The sequence below is a fragment of the Piliocolobus tephrosceles genome, chromosome 1 (assembly GCF_002776525.5).
Source record: "Piliocolobus tephrosceles isolate RC106 chromosome 1, ASM277652v3, whole genome shotgun sequence".
NCBI lineage: Eukaryota > Metazoa > Chordata > Mammalia > Primates > Cercopithecidae > Piliocolobus > Piliocolobus tephrosceles.
The window spans coordinates 64,465,463-64,481,755 of record NC_045434.1 but is presented as its reverse complement, the minus strand read 5'-3'; the positions used below and the strand labels follow the sequence as shown (position 1 = coordinate 64,481,755).

Sequence of the window (16,293 nt, the reverse complement as noted above, 5' to 3'; positions counted from 1 at the left end):
GAGGGAGGGAAGAAGGGAGGCAGGCAGGCAGAAGGGAAGGAGGGAAGGAAAGAAAAGAAGACAAAGAGTTAAATAAAATTATAATAATCTGGGGGTTTTGTATAGCGTCAACCAGGCCAATTTGGAATTAAGTTTTCCAGACTTAGTTTCTCTGTATGGTTCTGGACTAGGGTTACAGCATGAGAAATTAGCCTGATATTTGAGAGGCAGAAGTTAAGCAACAGCCATTCCACTCTGAAGGTCATCCTTGGATAGAGCTGGTGAGGCACAGTGCAGGAGTGGAGGGTTCAGAAGATAGACCTTTTACCAGAGGCTTGAGAAATACATTCACATGGGGAGTTTCAGCATCCTCTGTGATGGCTCATTCTCTGTAGGGCAGGAACGACAATGGGAAGTGTTGCCATTGAACTGGGTTCTCTGAATTCACTTGGGGACCAAAAGACCTCAGGGTGGCAGAGTCCAAGTGGCAGCACTTAATTGCCAGAGACAATGGGGGTTCTTGTAACGGATATTAGAGCTGAAACAGCAATCAGAATGATTTGACTGAAGAGAATACTGTTACTGGGTTAATTGATCATGGAGTCTCTAAAACTGAAGTAGATGGATAGCCGACTAAAGTGTTATTTGATTTGTATAAGCAGAAGAGATTTAGGTCAAGTGAATAGAAGTCTGACTTGAATTATTGTAAAAGAAGTTCATTGTTCATCAACAATTCCTAGACTTGAACAGTTTATAGACCCAGAGCAGCATGAATGGATGGGAGACTGGATTCTTTTGAGGAAGCACCTGTTACACAGTCAAAAGCATGTATTGTAAATCTTCCCCTAGCCTTCCCCAAGAAGACTTGAAGTCATTTACCAGGATTTAGATATAGAGAGTTTACAGAACTAGAAACAGAGATAAAAACATAGATATAGGTATAGGTATATTATTATATTTTTTGTTTTCTCTATTTTACTATTTTTTCATATTTCCAAGAAAATTCCTATTCCAATTCCATGTTATCTTATTACAGATTTCAAATAACATGGAAGGTTTCCCAATTTGTTTTACAAAACAACAAAACTGTTTCTTAAATTGGGTAAACAGAGACAAATGTGTGACCAATGTCATTTGTAAATTTAGATTCTGAAGCTCATAAACTTTCTAGTAAAAGGAACAACATTTTTTAAATACCAAGAATAAAAGTAAAGTCCTCAAGTTATCTAAAGAGAACAGTAAGACAAAGATGTTATACACTGTATTTCACTGAACCTCAGCCTGGCCCTCACTACATAGGTGTATTACTTTTTAATAAAATGAGATCTTGCCATACATGCTGTTCATCTGATTCTTTTCCCACATAAAACATATCTCTTTCTAGTCATTAAGTGCTTCTTTATGCTATCATTTTTTATGGCTGAATACCATGCCAGTGTATGGATTCTACGTAGCTATTTTTTTTTTTACATTCTACATAGTTATTTTATGTTTCTTTGGGAATTCTTTATAGTGGTTGTTTGAACACATCTTTTTCCTCCTAGTAGATTGTTTCCAAACCATAGTTTAAAATATTTAGGTTGCTCTAACATTTTAACTAATATAAATGATGCTGCATTGAAAAGTTTATACCAAACTGCTTTAAAAAGTGTGTGATTATTTCATAAGTAAAAATTCTAAGAAGTAGGTTAAAATATATGCCCACTTCTGAGGTTAATAGTGCATGGTGCCTTTGGAGAGGATGTGTTGACCTCGTGGTGCGTGAGAGTCCAGGTTCTTCCACAGCTTCACTAACCTTGAAGAGCATAAATTTTAAAAATCTTTACTGATTTGCCAAGCAGGATGATTATTATACTGGAGGTGGTAGAACCACCATAATTTCAAATTTATTGAAGTAAAATCAAGTTTGAAGGATTTATGTATTTAAGCCCCCAGAATTAGAAAAGACACATCCCAGGATAAGGAAGAACTTAAGGAAAGGGTTGCCAGGAACCCTGTAGGAATATTCGAGAACATTACCACTGTCTTCAGCCATGTGAAGGACAGATTGCACAGAAGGAATTCAGTTAAGGTTTTTATTATTCCAGAGAAAAATTAGAATGTATCCGTAAAAGAAATAGGAAGGGATATTTCAACTCACTCTCACAAACAGGTGTTTCATTATCCCAAATGACAGTATCGCCTGAGACGATGCATGTGGCCGAAGAGGAACCAATGAGTCGGTGTCTAGAGGCAAAAAATAAGGAATATTAGGTTCCAAAGACACAGGTCAACTATCCAATTAAGTTACTACTTCCAGAGATTACACTGTTACAGATTTCAGGGGGACATTTTCCACTTGTCAAAGAACTATCTATCACCTTCCCAAATTTCACATTCTTGGGACTTTGTTATTTTCTCTTCCATGCCTTCTCAGTTGGGTGGGCTTTCTCTTCTTTATTACCTTATGACATATTTTTATATAAATCAAAGATGAATCACAGTTTTTCCTATACATTTCATTTTCTGAAAAGACAACACAAGCTTCTTGAGTGCAGGGAAGCTGTCATATATATACATATGTATGTGTGTATGTAGTCCTGTTGTATGTATTTCTATGCCTTGTAAGTATTAATGTATGGATGCACGGATGGGCTTTTATCAGTAAGATTCATTAAAGTAGGCCATTAACAGTGGCTCATGCCTGTAATCCCAGCATGTTGGGGGGCTGAGGCTGGAGGATTGCTTGAGCTCAGGAGTTCGAGACAAGCCTGGGCAACATAGTGAGACCCTGTCTCTACAAAAAATTTATTAAAAAGCCAGGCATGGTGGCACATTCCTGTAGTCCTTGCTACTCAGGAGGCTGAGGCAGGAAGATTGCTTGAGCTGGGGAGGTTGAGGCTGTAGTGAGTGTTGATCATGCCACTGCACTCCAGCCTGGGCAACAAAGCAAGACCTTGTCAGTAAGAAAGAAAAAGAAAGAGAGAGAGAGAAAGAGAGAGAGACAGAGAGAGTGAGAGAGAGAGAGAGAGAGTGAGAGAGAGAGAGAAAAAAAGAAAGAAAGAAAAGAGAAAGAAAGAAAGAAAAAAGGAAGAAAGAAAGAAAGAAAGAGAAAGAAGAAAGTGATTCATAACTAGAACCAAAGGCAATCCAAGCTGATCAAAAAGAATTGAACACTTAATTGATACTTAAAATGTTAAAGTTAGCAATTCTCAATTAGTATATCTCAAACTATTCAAAGTGTGCCATAAATTTGGAAGAATTTATAACATTTATTTTACTTTACCTGAGGTTCTCTGTTGTAATAGATGCTTGGGCCAAACTAGTCATAGTGAGGGTAGGGTCAAACTTGATAGTACTATACATGAAGGAATGAAGCAACGTGAAATAACAGTCATGGTTATTGGTATAGCTGAGAACTTTGTTTTATAAATATGTAGGAAAACCTGGCGGCATAAAGCTTTATTCAAACAACAAAACAGTGCCAAATGGAGATCAAACAAATAGTGAGAAAACAGTGGGTCCTTTTGAAGACACTTGACACATTGTTACATTATCGTAGCTATTATGTTGTAATTATTAATGACTTCAACATCATTTTGGTTATTTATTATTATTATTATTATTATTATTATTATTATTGAGATGGAGTTTCTCTCTTGTTGCCCAGGCTGGAGTGCAATAGTGTGATCTCCGCTCACTGCAATCTCCACCCCCTAGGTTCAAGTGATTCTCCTGCCTCAGTTTCTCAAGTAGTTGGGATTACAGGTGCATGCCACCACACCCGGCTAATTTTTGTATTTTTAGTAAAGACGGGGTTTCATCCTGTTGAGCAGGGTGGTCTTGAACTCCTGACCTCAGGTGATTCGCCCACCTCAGCCTCCCAAAGTGCTGGGATTACAGGCAGGAGCCATTGCACCTGGACTTATTTTGTTTTTATAAATAAATTAATTATTTTTTAATTATACTTTAAGTTCTGGGGTACATGTGCAGAATGTGCAGTTTTATTACATAGGTATACACGTGCCATGGAGGTTTGCTGTACCCATCAACCTGTCACCTACATTAGGTATTTCTCCTAATGCTATCCCTCCCCAAGCCCCCCACACACCAACAGGCCCGGGTGTGTGAGGTTCCCCTCCCTGTGTCCATGTGTTCACACTGTTCAATTCCCACTACTCATTTTGTTTTTTAATGCATTCTAGTATACCACCCAAAATGAAAGCATTCTCAATTGCGCTGCCAACACACATGCACACAAATAAAGAACAAACGAAGTAGTCAAGTCTGCAATCCTATATTTGTACCTCCTTCTGTCTATTTGTCTTAGGAACAAGACATCCTGGAGACTCCTCTGGATTTTGAACCCACTGAGGTTATTTCTCCAAGTGTTCTTTTTGATTTTCTAATTACGGGGGTTGGGATAGGAATGGTGAAGCAAGTCCAAACTTAAGTTGGCATTTTTTTCCCTCCATACTATTGTTCAGTGTTGTAGTACTGAACATTTTAAATGAGTCAAAAGATAACTTTATGTTCACTGATCAAGGGGAACAGATAGAATATTTTAATTTGTGAAGCTTGTGTCCCAAAGTAGATTAAGTAATTGAAGAAATAATGGTTTGAACTTTTCTCATTCAGAATGTTTATGGGGAAGTAAGGGAGACAGATAAAATCCATGCTACTTATTTTAAGGAGAGCCAGCGGTTCTCATATCCATTTGAACAGATTGAAGTCTTTACATCCTACCCTACCTTTTTGGATCTCCTGGGGAAGAGAGAGTTGTGGATTCACAAAGTTAAGCCATGGTTCAGGAAAAGCCATGATCATTTCGTTACCAGAAACCACATACAGCATGTGGGTAAACATGTCTAGACTTTTGGGAGTCTCCTCCCTAGAGCCCAAAGAGGGACAGTGAAGCCTGGGATATTAGTCCCATTTCCATTTCTTTCTTAATCTATGTGCCTTGAACCAGGCGGATGGATTACGAAAAAATGAGGATAAAAAACAAATCCTGTGAATTATTTAGGTTAGCACATGGTTAACCTTAAATAATGAGATTCAGAAAATATATTTAAGGATAGTTTATTTGAGCACAAAGCTTAAGAGTAGTCACATGGAAGACACCAACTGCAAATGAATGGGGTCAGCACTCCAAAGTGGAGGACGTAAGGTATCACTGATATAGGCAGAGACAGAGAAATTTTAGCAGGATTATATTTTCCATTTATGGGACCATGTGTAGTTACAGCACTTTGATTTGTTACAGATTGCTACATTCCAAGGAAGATTACTTTATTGCTCCTTGAAAAGGGGTAGTGATCTGAGTGGGTCTTATCTCTGGCGCAATTTGGTTTTAACTATTTACAGGAAAAAAAGACAGAAGTTACAGCTGCCTGCTGCATGGCTCAGGCTGCATAGCCACAATCCTCTCATGGTTCAGAATAATTTAAAGTTCCCCCAGCCATAAGTTTGAATTGTTTTAAGTTAGAATTATTTAATTTCACAATATACAATTCTTTGGTAGGAATCCCATTCCCTTGGAAATTTAGTAGTAACTTAAAAAAAAAAAAACTTTTTATTTTGAGATAATCAGATTCACATCCAGTTGTAGGGAATAGTCCAGAGAGATCCCAGGTACACTTTACTCAATTTCCCCCTAATAATAACATTTTGCAAAACAATAGTGCAACATCAAACTCAAGATATTGAGACAGGTACGATCCACCAGTTTTGTTCAAATTTCCTGTTTTACCTGTACTCATTTGGGTGTGTGTCTGTTTATGCACATGTGCTTGTGTATTTACTTTTATGTAGTTTTAAAAAAATAGACTTTGTGTTTTAGCACAGTTTTTGGTTCACAGCAATAATGAACAGAAGATACAGAGATTTCCTATGTACTCCCTGCTCCTACACATGGATAGCCTCCCCTATTATAAACATCCTTCACCAGAGTGGTACATAATTTTGCAACTGATGAACTTACACTGACACATCATGGTCACCCCAAGTCCATAGTTTATATTAGGGTACACTCTTGGTACATATGATTTTGGATAAATTTATTATGACATGTACCTACTGTGATGGCATCACACAGAGTAGTTTCACTACCCTCAAAAATCTGTGCTCTGCCTATTCATCCCCTTCTTCCCTAACCCCTGGCAACTGCTGATCTTTTTATATCTCCATAGTTTTGCGTTTTCCAGAATGCTGTATAGTTGGAATCATATACTACATAGGCTTTTCAGATTGGCTTCTTTCCCTTAGTAATAGTGAAAGAAGGTTCATTATTTAAGGTTCCTCTGTGTCTCTTCATGGCTTGATAGCTCATTTCTTTTTGGTATTGAATAATATTCTATTGTATGGATGTACCACAGTTTATCCATTCCCTTGCTAAAGGACATCTTGATTGCTCCCAAGTTTTGGCAGTTATGAATAAAGCTGTTATAAACATCTGCGTGCAGATTTTTTTTGTGTGTGTGAAGCTGAGATTTCAATCCCTTTAGATAAATAAATACCAAAGAGGATAACTGCCGGATAATATGGTAAGAGTATGTTTATTTTTATAAAAAACTGCCAAAACGTCTTTCAAAGTCGTGGTACCATTTTGCATTCCTACCAGCAATGCATGAGAATTATGTTCCCCTCACCCCCGAAATATATGGACATCTTAATCCCCAGTTCTTATTAATGTGACCTTATTTGGAAACACGTTCTTTGGAAAGGCAATCAAGTTAAGATGAAGTTGTTAGTGTGGGCCCCAATCCAATATGAGTGGTGTCCTTATTGAAAGAGAGAATTCTGGGCTGGGTGCAGTGGCTCACGCCTGTAATCCCAGCACTTTGGGAGGCCGAGGTGGGTGGATTACGAGATCAGGAGATCGAGACCATCTTGGTTAACACGGTGAAATCCCGTCTCTACTAAAAAAACAAACAAACAAAAAAAAAAAAACTTTGGACACAGAGGGAAGACAGCCATTTGAGGACAGAGACAGACACTGGAGTTCTGCTGCCACACGCAAAGGCCTGGGGCTTCAGAAACTGGAAGAAGCAAAGAGGGATCCATTCCTACAGGTTTTTTGGAGGGAGCATGGCTCTGGCTCTGCCAACACCTTGATTTTGCTCTTCCAGCCTCCAGAACAGAACTGCAAAAACTTCATTTGTATGAAGCCACATGTTTTGGAGTACTCTCTTACAGCAGCCCTAGCAAACTATTTGTGCTATTACCATTACAATTTCTCTCACACAGCTGCTCAATGGCCTTCCTTTTCTTCCAGCAATGTCTACTTTGGGTTAAGGCTGTTTGTGTGCTTTGAGTATACTCTTCCCCCATTTTCTTCCTTCTCACCCAATGAATGCCACACTTTTCATATATGCACAGCCTTGGTTTCCAGCAAGGATACAGATGGTTTTCTCCCTGATTTTGTCATACCTTTGTTCATTTCAGTCAGTAAACACCTGTGTTGAAGCCTTTAAAGAGCAGATGGTAATAGCTTAGTTGTCCTTTCTGAGATGTGACTAGAAGGTAGTATGGCTGTGCTAGAACTCTTGAACCAAGAGATGTTGCTGCCAACTCACCCTTTATTACAAGAATAATTAATTTGGGATTCGAACTGGATGTCTTTGATCACATGCACCATGCCATTCACAGGATCTTTAGGATTATGACATGATTTACCTACAGGAAAGAAACAGAATTTTGGAGCCAAGTAGAGCAAACTGAATTTTTTTCAGTACAGAAGGTCTCAACCTGCCTGTAGCTTACTGAGGAACACTCGCAGTTCTGATGGTTCCACAGATTCTGCTACCTTGAGGAAACTCACCAGACTGCCTTGGGATCAGTTCCCTTTCAAAAACAAACTTCCCTTTCAGATCTGTTTCATTCCCATATTATGCCCCCAGAAAAATGTAAACTTTGTTATTATCTGTAATTCAATTCAATTGGTATAATCCAAAGATCTCAAAGCCCAAAATTGTCACATCTTTGAGTTATTTAATCCGCTTCTTTTTCTTGTCCCAAGTCATTCATTACTTAATTTTAGTCATGAAAATGGGAGACCCCCAGTGAATCGGGATTTTCCCTCAATCATGTCCTGCAAAGACTGTTTCTCATGAAATAAACTTGTAATGAAGGCGCCAGGAACTGAAAGTAGTAACAAGGTATGATCTACAAGAATAATTCTTGTATGTATTGCACCTTGGCAAACTAATTGTCATATGCAACTCAGTTACAAAATTTGAACAAATTGAATCAGATCTTACAGATATTTGACTAACAGAGGGGTTCCCACTCCAGAGTTACTTACGTGTGCACTTGTCCTTAGCACTTGTCCAGACTGAGTTTTTTAGGCAGATGATAGAAAATGGTCTTCCATAATAACCAGGGCGGCATTCATACTTCAGATGTGTCCCAATGGGAAACTCAGATGCATCAGTTAGATTGGTAAGCCTGGCAAATGGAAGCCGTTCCGGGGCATTGCATTGATCTGGGGATCAAGACCACAGCAGCATCGAAGTTAATGGAGAAATTACTTTTTATTTTGTGACAGAGTATGCCTCTGTCACCCAGACTGGAGTGCAGTGGTGCCATCTTCTGCCTCACAGGTTCAAGCAATACTCCCTGCCTCAGCCTCCCAAGTAGATGGGATTACAGGCACCTGTGACCACATCTGGCCAATTTTTGAATTTTTAGTAGAAATGAGGTTTTACTGTGTTGGCCAGGCTGGTCTCAAACTCCTGACCTCAGGTGATCTGCCCACTTCTGCCTCCCAAAGTCCTGGGATTACTGGTGTGAGCCACCGTGCCCTGTTGAAATTCCCACTCTACTTCCTCTGTCTCTCCAATATACTGCATAGATGTGATCAAAAAAGAAAAAGAACACTTCAGTAATAGCCAAGGGAGCTGAGTGTGGTGGCTCATGTCTGTAATGTCAGCACTTTGGGAGACCAAGGTGGGTGGGTCACTTGAGGTCAGGAATTCAAGACAAGTTTGGCCAACATAGTGAAACCCCATCTCTACTAAACATACAAAAACTTAGCAGAGCATGGTGGCATGTGCCTGTAGTCCAAGGTACTTGGGAGACTGAGGCAGGAGAATCATTTGAATCCAGGAGGCGGAGGTTGCAGTAGAGCCAAGAGTGTGCCACTGCACTCCAGCCTGGGTGACAAAGCAAGACTCCATCTTAACGATGATAATAATAATAATAATAATAATAATAATAATAATAATAGCAAAGAGATTGATTCCTTTAGAACTTTGGTCCCCAACCTTTTTGGCACCTGAGATTCATTTTGTGGAAGACAATTTTTCCTGGAATGGAGGGTGCAGGGGAATGGTTTTGAGATGGAACTGTTTCACCCAGATCATCAGGCATTAGATTCTCACAGGGAGCATGCAACCTAGATCCCTCATACGCAAAGTTCACAATATGGGTTCTGCTCCTATGAGAATCTAATGCTGCCACTGATCTGACAGGAGGTGGAGCTCAGGCAGTAATGCTTTGCTGCTCACCTCCTGCCGTTCTGCCCAGTTCCTAACGGGCCGCTGGACAGTACTGGTCCATGCCCCAGGGGTTGAGGACCCCTGCTTTAAAAGATGCCTTAGAAATGGGCTTTAAAAAAAAAAATCAGCACCCATCCATTTAAAAAGTCTCTGCTAGTTTGAAGACAACTAAACTATTTATATCATCTTTCACTAAACGGGAAGCTGCAATTCACAGCTTCTAATCTTAGTTAATCAGTAAGTGCGTGCGGTGTAGCTTCGTCTCTCCCGTCCTCATTTATCATACTTTCTTGTAACAAGCTACACTCATGCATTTTATCATCCACCTTCATGCTCAGTGGGCACTCAGATTCAGTGGGAGTACACATCTCCTCTTTGGCCCTCAGTAGCAGTCACCAGTGTTGGAAGTCTGTTGCCAAGTCAATCTTGAGCAAAAAGAGTGAACAAAACTCAACAACTAAAGCTATACTTTACCATAAAGAAGCGTGTGTTTTCTCATAGATATTTCAAATTAAATACTAGACTCAGCTAGGACCCTTAAGGCCTTGTAGATTTAACTTAAAGCAACAAAAATCACAGTTAGAGTCAAACAGTATGTAATCAAGAAGATACATATGTTGAAAAGAATAGCATTTTACTATAGTTTTGGAAATCTCTTGTTTGTTTTGTTTTGTTTTCATTTCTGTTCCTTCTCAACCTTCCACTAATAAATTCAAATTATGAAGGATAGATTGAGGCCAGAGGTCAATTTTATTAGACTTAAAAGAACCAACTTTTGACTTTGTACATGGATGCCCTTGTCTATGTTTCCTGCTTCATCGCGTGCCACTCGGTCCCCTCACCAAGGTGTGGCCCTTTCCCCTTTTTCAGTTTCCCGAAGACACACATTTTTCCCCTGTCTATGACATTCCTTCTGTATGACACGCTTTTATCTTCGCTCTGACTTCAATTCTTCCTCCAGGTGTTTGCTAAAATGCCACTTTCTTATCGAAGCCTTGCCTGGCCTGTCTATGGCCATACCACCCTGAACACACCCAATCTAGTCTGATGCCTTCCCTGACCCTCTCAGGCATTTGGAATCTAAACTACTTCCCTCTACCCCACCCTATAATAATTCCTAGTCAGGCCTTTTCCTTTCATATCAATAATTGTTTGCTATCGCAATTTGTGCTTTTTAACTTTGTGTGCTTTTAGAAGGATCTATTTATCTCAAAAGATATTGGATGTGTATAATTTGAGGGCAAATGATGATGTGTTTTTTGTACCTCTAAATTAATACCTAGTCCTTGTGCTTAACACTCAGTTATAAGCACTCAGTGCATATTTGTTGCAATGAACAAATAATTGAAGAATTACTTATAAAAAAAAAATGAAGAGTCCAAGCTATGTTCCCAGAATCTCTGATTTAGTGGGTCTGGGTTAGAGCCCAGGAGTTTATATTTTTAAAAAGTTTCACAGCCAATTTTGGTAGATAACAGCACTTTGAGAACCACTGTATATATAAAAAAATGAATAAAATATTTCCTGTGATTTTCAATGTTATGCATTCACCTTTCCTGTATTTGATATGTGGTATGAAATACAATTTTGATAGGTGTCTTATGCATTGATGCCAGACAAAGGAAGAGATTCCAAGTGGAGCTCCTAGCACCAAAAGCTGTATTGAGAGAGGGTAAATATCACAGCAAAACTTGCAATGAGAGGTTAGAACTAGATCAATGCAACAAAGCAAGTATAATGAACCATTCTTGGAAAGAAAGAAGTTCCTTCCCCTTAATTACCTAATATTCCTACCTCCATAGTAGTATAGGCATAGTATAGGTAATAATATAAAGTAAAGTTGTATAATAGCTCAAAAAAGGAATATATGAGCCTTCAACAAAGAAAGCTTGATATAGTTTCCTTTCCCTCATTTATTACTAATCCCTCAATTTGTGGCTAGTTCCTATGATAAATATATTAATATAAACTCCATAAACTCAAGATCTACCATAAGTTTAAAAAGTTTTTATAGCTTTATTAAGATATATTATATACAATGATTGATGAGTATTTAAAGAGTACAGTTTGATTACTTATATATATGCCCTGCGAAACCATCACCAGATGAAGACAACAAACATTTCCATCATACTCTTCACCCCCACACAGTTCCCTCATGTCCTTCTGTAATACATCCAAACATCCACTTCCTTCTCTTGGCAATCTTCGACCTATTTTCTCTTACTACAGATTGATTTGACTTTCTAAAATTTCATGTAACCCGAATCACTTCATTTATGTCCTATTGTATAAAGGAAATCATTCAGATTTTTTTTTTTTTTTTATGTTTTAGCCCTTACACAGCATAATTAGAGCCCTATCTAAGTTGCTGCACGTATACAAATTGTTTCTTTTTGTTGCTGGGTAATATTCAATTGTATAAATATATCTTAATTTAGTTTATCCATTCACTTGTTGAGGGACATTTGGATTGTTTCCACTTGTTGACTATTACAAACAAAACTGCTGTGAAAATTCATGTACAAGTCTTTGTGTGGACATATGATTTCATTTCTCTTGGGTAAAAACCTAAGCGTAAAATGCTGAGTAACACGACAGTGTGTGTGTCTAAGGTTTTAAGAAATGGTTGAACTATGTTCTAAAGTTAATGTTGTAATTTTACCTGCCAAATAGCAATATATTATAATTCCAGTTACTCCACTTTATTGCCGAAACTTGGCTTGGTCAATCTTTTTAATGTTAGCCATTCTAGTGGGTATATATTGTTATCTCCTTTCGTTTTTTTTTTTTTTTTCTTGTATGACTCAGCCCAATTTCATGCACTCCTGGTTCAGACCTTCCATTCAAAGCAAGTTGATTTGTTCTGTGCTATACATACAATCAACACATCATCACTTTCATGTCTGTTCAAATATGAGCTGTCAACCCAAAGTACACTCTGCTTTCCATTCTGCACACTTACCCTTTAAGGAATAGACTTGCACTTGATTTGCTTAGGCACCTCTATCAGTTTAAAAAAAGAGCATACACTTTCATTTTTTTCTTTTCTTTTTATTATTATTATTATTCTTTAAGTTCTAGGGTACATGTGCATAACGTGCGGGTTTGTTACATATGTATACTTGTGCCATGTTGGTGTGCTGCACCCATCAACTCGTCAGCACCCATCAACTCGTCAGCACCCATCAACTTGCCATTTACATCAGGTATAACTCCCAGTGCAATCCCTCCCCCCTCCCACCTCCCCATGATAGGCCCCGGTGTGTGATGTTCCCCTTCCCGAGTCCAAGTGACCTCATTGTTCAGTTCCCACCTATGAGTGAGAACTCCAAGTGATCTCATTGTTCAGTTCCCACCTATGAGTGAGAACATGCGGTGTTTGGTTTTCTGTTCTTGCGATAGTTTGCTAAGAATGATGGTTTCCAGCTGCATCCATGTCCCTACAAAGGACACAAACTCATCCTTTTTTTATGGCTGCATAGTATTCCATGGTGTATATGTGCCACATTTTCTTAATCCAGTCTGTCACTGATGGACATTTGGGTTGATTCCAAGTCTTTGCTATTGTGAATAGTGCCGCAATAAACATATGTGTGCATGTGTCTTTATAGCAGCAAAAACAGCAAGCACTTTCAAAAATATGAAGTTATAAATTATGTATGTACACAAATATATAAATTATATGCCTAAATATAAATTTTTGAAATTTAATACAGATGAAATAAACATTGTAAATGCTCTGTTAATCATGATCACTTAACACAATCATTAGTTGACATCTAAAGGGACAAAAAACAGCCACAGTGAGTTTCTCTGGTCACAGTAGTGAATGTAAAGCTGTATTTCAACTGTCTTCATGATACTTTCTAGATTTTTTGGTTTCATCAAGTTGTGATCAGTTGTGATTAGATTGACAGCATTTATTTCTCTTAATGCCTCCGACAAAAGAAATGTGTATACATGTGTCTTTGCGGGGAGGGTGAGAATGATTGTCAACTCTGCCATTTTCTTGTTTTCTGGAGTTGGTTTTATTGCAGTGATCTTCACCCAGTATTTCTGTGTAGGACACTTTTGATGTTACCCGTCCAAATGTGAAGGTTATTTTAGGTAACAGTAGATAATATAAATCATACATTCACTCTTCTGAGCATATGTAAACCAGAATAAAGCACAGAAAGCAAATTGGAACTTCCCTTCTTGCACCTTTACCTAGCAGTGATAACCAAACCACATCCTCCATAAGGACCACATGAGGGCGCCAGAGTCCACCCTACGTTAAACACTCCCTGTTAAAGCTTAATTAGTGTACTATTCTTATGGCTCACAATGTGGTCTATCCCCATGAATGTGAGCCGGAGAATATGTCTTTTGCTGTTGTTGGATGAAGTCGTCTATATATGTCAATTATATCCAAGTGGATTGATGGTGCTGTTGAGTTCAAGTATGTCCTTACCAATTTTCTGCCTGCTGAATCTGCCCATTTCTGATAGAGACTTCAGCACCTTTATCTTTTCCTGATACCAGAAAAGATATCAGGATAGTACATTCGTCTATTTCTCCTTGCAGTTCTATCAGCTTTGCCCCACATATTTTGTTTCTCTATCAGGTGGATACATATTAGATATTGTTATGCCTTCTTGCAAAATTAGCCCATTTATCATTATACGATGCCCCTCTTTATCCCTAATAATTTTCCTTGGTCTGAAGTCTGCTGTTTGAAGTTAACACAGCTACTTCTGCTTTCTGTGACTAGCATTAGCATGTTATATCTTCATCCATTTACTTGTAATATATATTGTCCATATTTAAAATGGGCTTATAGGGAGTACACAATACATAGCTGAATTTTGTTTGTTGACCGACTGTGATGATCTGTTTCAATTGGTGCATTTAGATCATTGACACTCAAAATGATGGTTGATATAGTTGGTTTAATATGTTACTGGTTTCTTTCTTTTTTTTTTTTTTTTGAGACGGAGTCTCGCTCTGTCGCCCGGGCTGGAGTGCAGTGGCCAGATCTCAGCTCACTGCAAGCTCCGCCTCCCGGATTTATGCCATTCTTCTGCCTCAGCCTCCCGAGTAGCTGGGACTACAGGCGCCCACCACCTTGCCCGGCTAGTTTTTTGTATTTTTTAGTAGAGAGGGGGTTTCACCGTGTTAGCCAGGATGGTCTCGATCTCCTGACCTCGTAATCCGCCCGTCTTGGCCTCCCAAAATGCTGGGATTACAGGCTTGAGCCACCGCACCTGGCCTATGTTACTGGTTTCTATTCGTTGCCTTTGTTCTCTTGTTCTCTGTTCCTATTTTTTGTTTTGCATTCTTTTCCTGACCTTTATTTTATTTTATTTTTATTTTTGAGATAGAGTCTTACTCTTTCGCCCAGGCTGGAGTGTAGTGGCGTGATCTCGGCTCACTGCAACCTCTGCCTCCCAGGTTCAAGAGATTCTCCTGCCTCAGCCTCCCTAGTAGCTGGGATTACAGGCACCCACCATCATGCCTGGCTAACTTTTGTAGAAATGGGTTTTTACCATGTTGGTCAGGCTAGTCTCGAACTCCTGACCTCAGGTTATCTACCCCGCCTCCTAAGGTGCTGGGATTACAGATGTGAGCCACTGTGCCTGGCCCCCTTTATTGTTTTAACTGAGCATTTTATATGATGCAATTCATTCTTCCTTACTGGCATATCAATTGTACTTCTTTTTTTCACTTTTTTCAGTGGTTGCCCTAAGTTTGCAGTATCTATTTGCAGCTAATCTAAGTTCTCTTTCAAATATTACTATACCACTTCATGGGTAGTATGAGTACCCTATAATGACAAAGCAATCCTAGTTCCTCTGCTATTTTTTATATAGAAATAAATATTCCCATAAGCCGTCCTATGCAACCTGTTTCTGGATTCACTCTTTAAGCACTAGTAAAGCCATACTCTTTTCTCTCACCCTTTACTGATCATAAGGGCTGAGATTTCTCTCTTTTCAGTGATCCTGCAGTCTTGCACAACTTCTTAGTCATGATTTTTCAGACATGTAATGGGGGGGGGTTTCAGATTACAAAACACTGTCACATGCACTACCCCACCTGATTTTCAAAATACCTCTCTCAGAAATCAGGATGTCAGTCGTGCTCATTTTATACATGTGGACACTGAACGTCAGTGGTGTGACTTAAGTTGCTGGGTCCACAGCCCCAGTTGGTAAGTAGCAGAGTCTGGAAAAATCAGAACAGTGGCTTCCTAAAAAGTAGATTTCATAAAACTCCACCACCTACTTCTATATGCATACACCTTGGGTGCATAGCTCTTTCTCTTACACTTCTTTTAAACTCCAAAGGAGTGTGCACACTGGAAGCATCCATCAGCATTTTAAAATTGAAATTACTTCAGCAACAAAATTTCTAGGTAGTTTAGTTTAGGCTGTTTCACATTTGGAGGTTATTGTGAGAACCTCAGTAAGCACTGACAACAGATTGCTTAACTTACTGGGCATGCTTCTCTCCTAAAAATAAAATTGTTAAGTTTTATCATATCTCTTCACCTGACAGGTTGCTTTCTGGTGCCTAAGGAGATAAAATATTAATAACAACTCTTGGGGGAACTTGATTTTATTTTCCCCTTGCTCTTTTAGAGAAGAAGGAACACTCAAATAATGAATGCAAAACATCTAGTGGCAGAGAAGGACCAACCCTGACTTGTCAGGAAGAGGCAGGACCAAAACAACTAACTGCTGAACTGCCGCTTCAAATGAGATGTTGCCAGTGAGTCGAGGCAACCAAGAAGACTTCTGGGGAGCCCAAAAATAATAATAGTAGGGTTGTAATTGAAGATGTTTACCTA

The 16,293-nt window shown here is 38.9% G+C and overlaps 1 protein-coding gene across 1 annotated transcript in view; it reads right to left on the bottom strand.

Moving 5' to 3' along the window:
• CR1 (complement C3b/C4b receptor 1 (Knops blood group)) overlaps positions 1 to 16,293 on the bottom strand; it is a 186,767-nt gene that overhangs the window by 47,667 nt on the left and 122,807 nt on the right. Inside the window, exons 30-32 of the mRNA XM_031935120.1 lie at positions 8,264 to 8,443; positions 7,536 to 7,635; positions 2,120 to 2,205 (exon numbers count right to left, since the gene is read on the bottom strand). Of these exons, the coding sequence (XP_031790980.1) occupies positions 2,120 to 2,205; positions 7,536 to 7,635; positions 8,264 to 8,443 (366 nt within the window). The remainder of the gene's footprint in view (positions 1 to 2,119; positions 2,206 to 7,535; positions 7,636 to 8,263; positions 8,444 to 16,293) is intronic.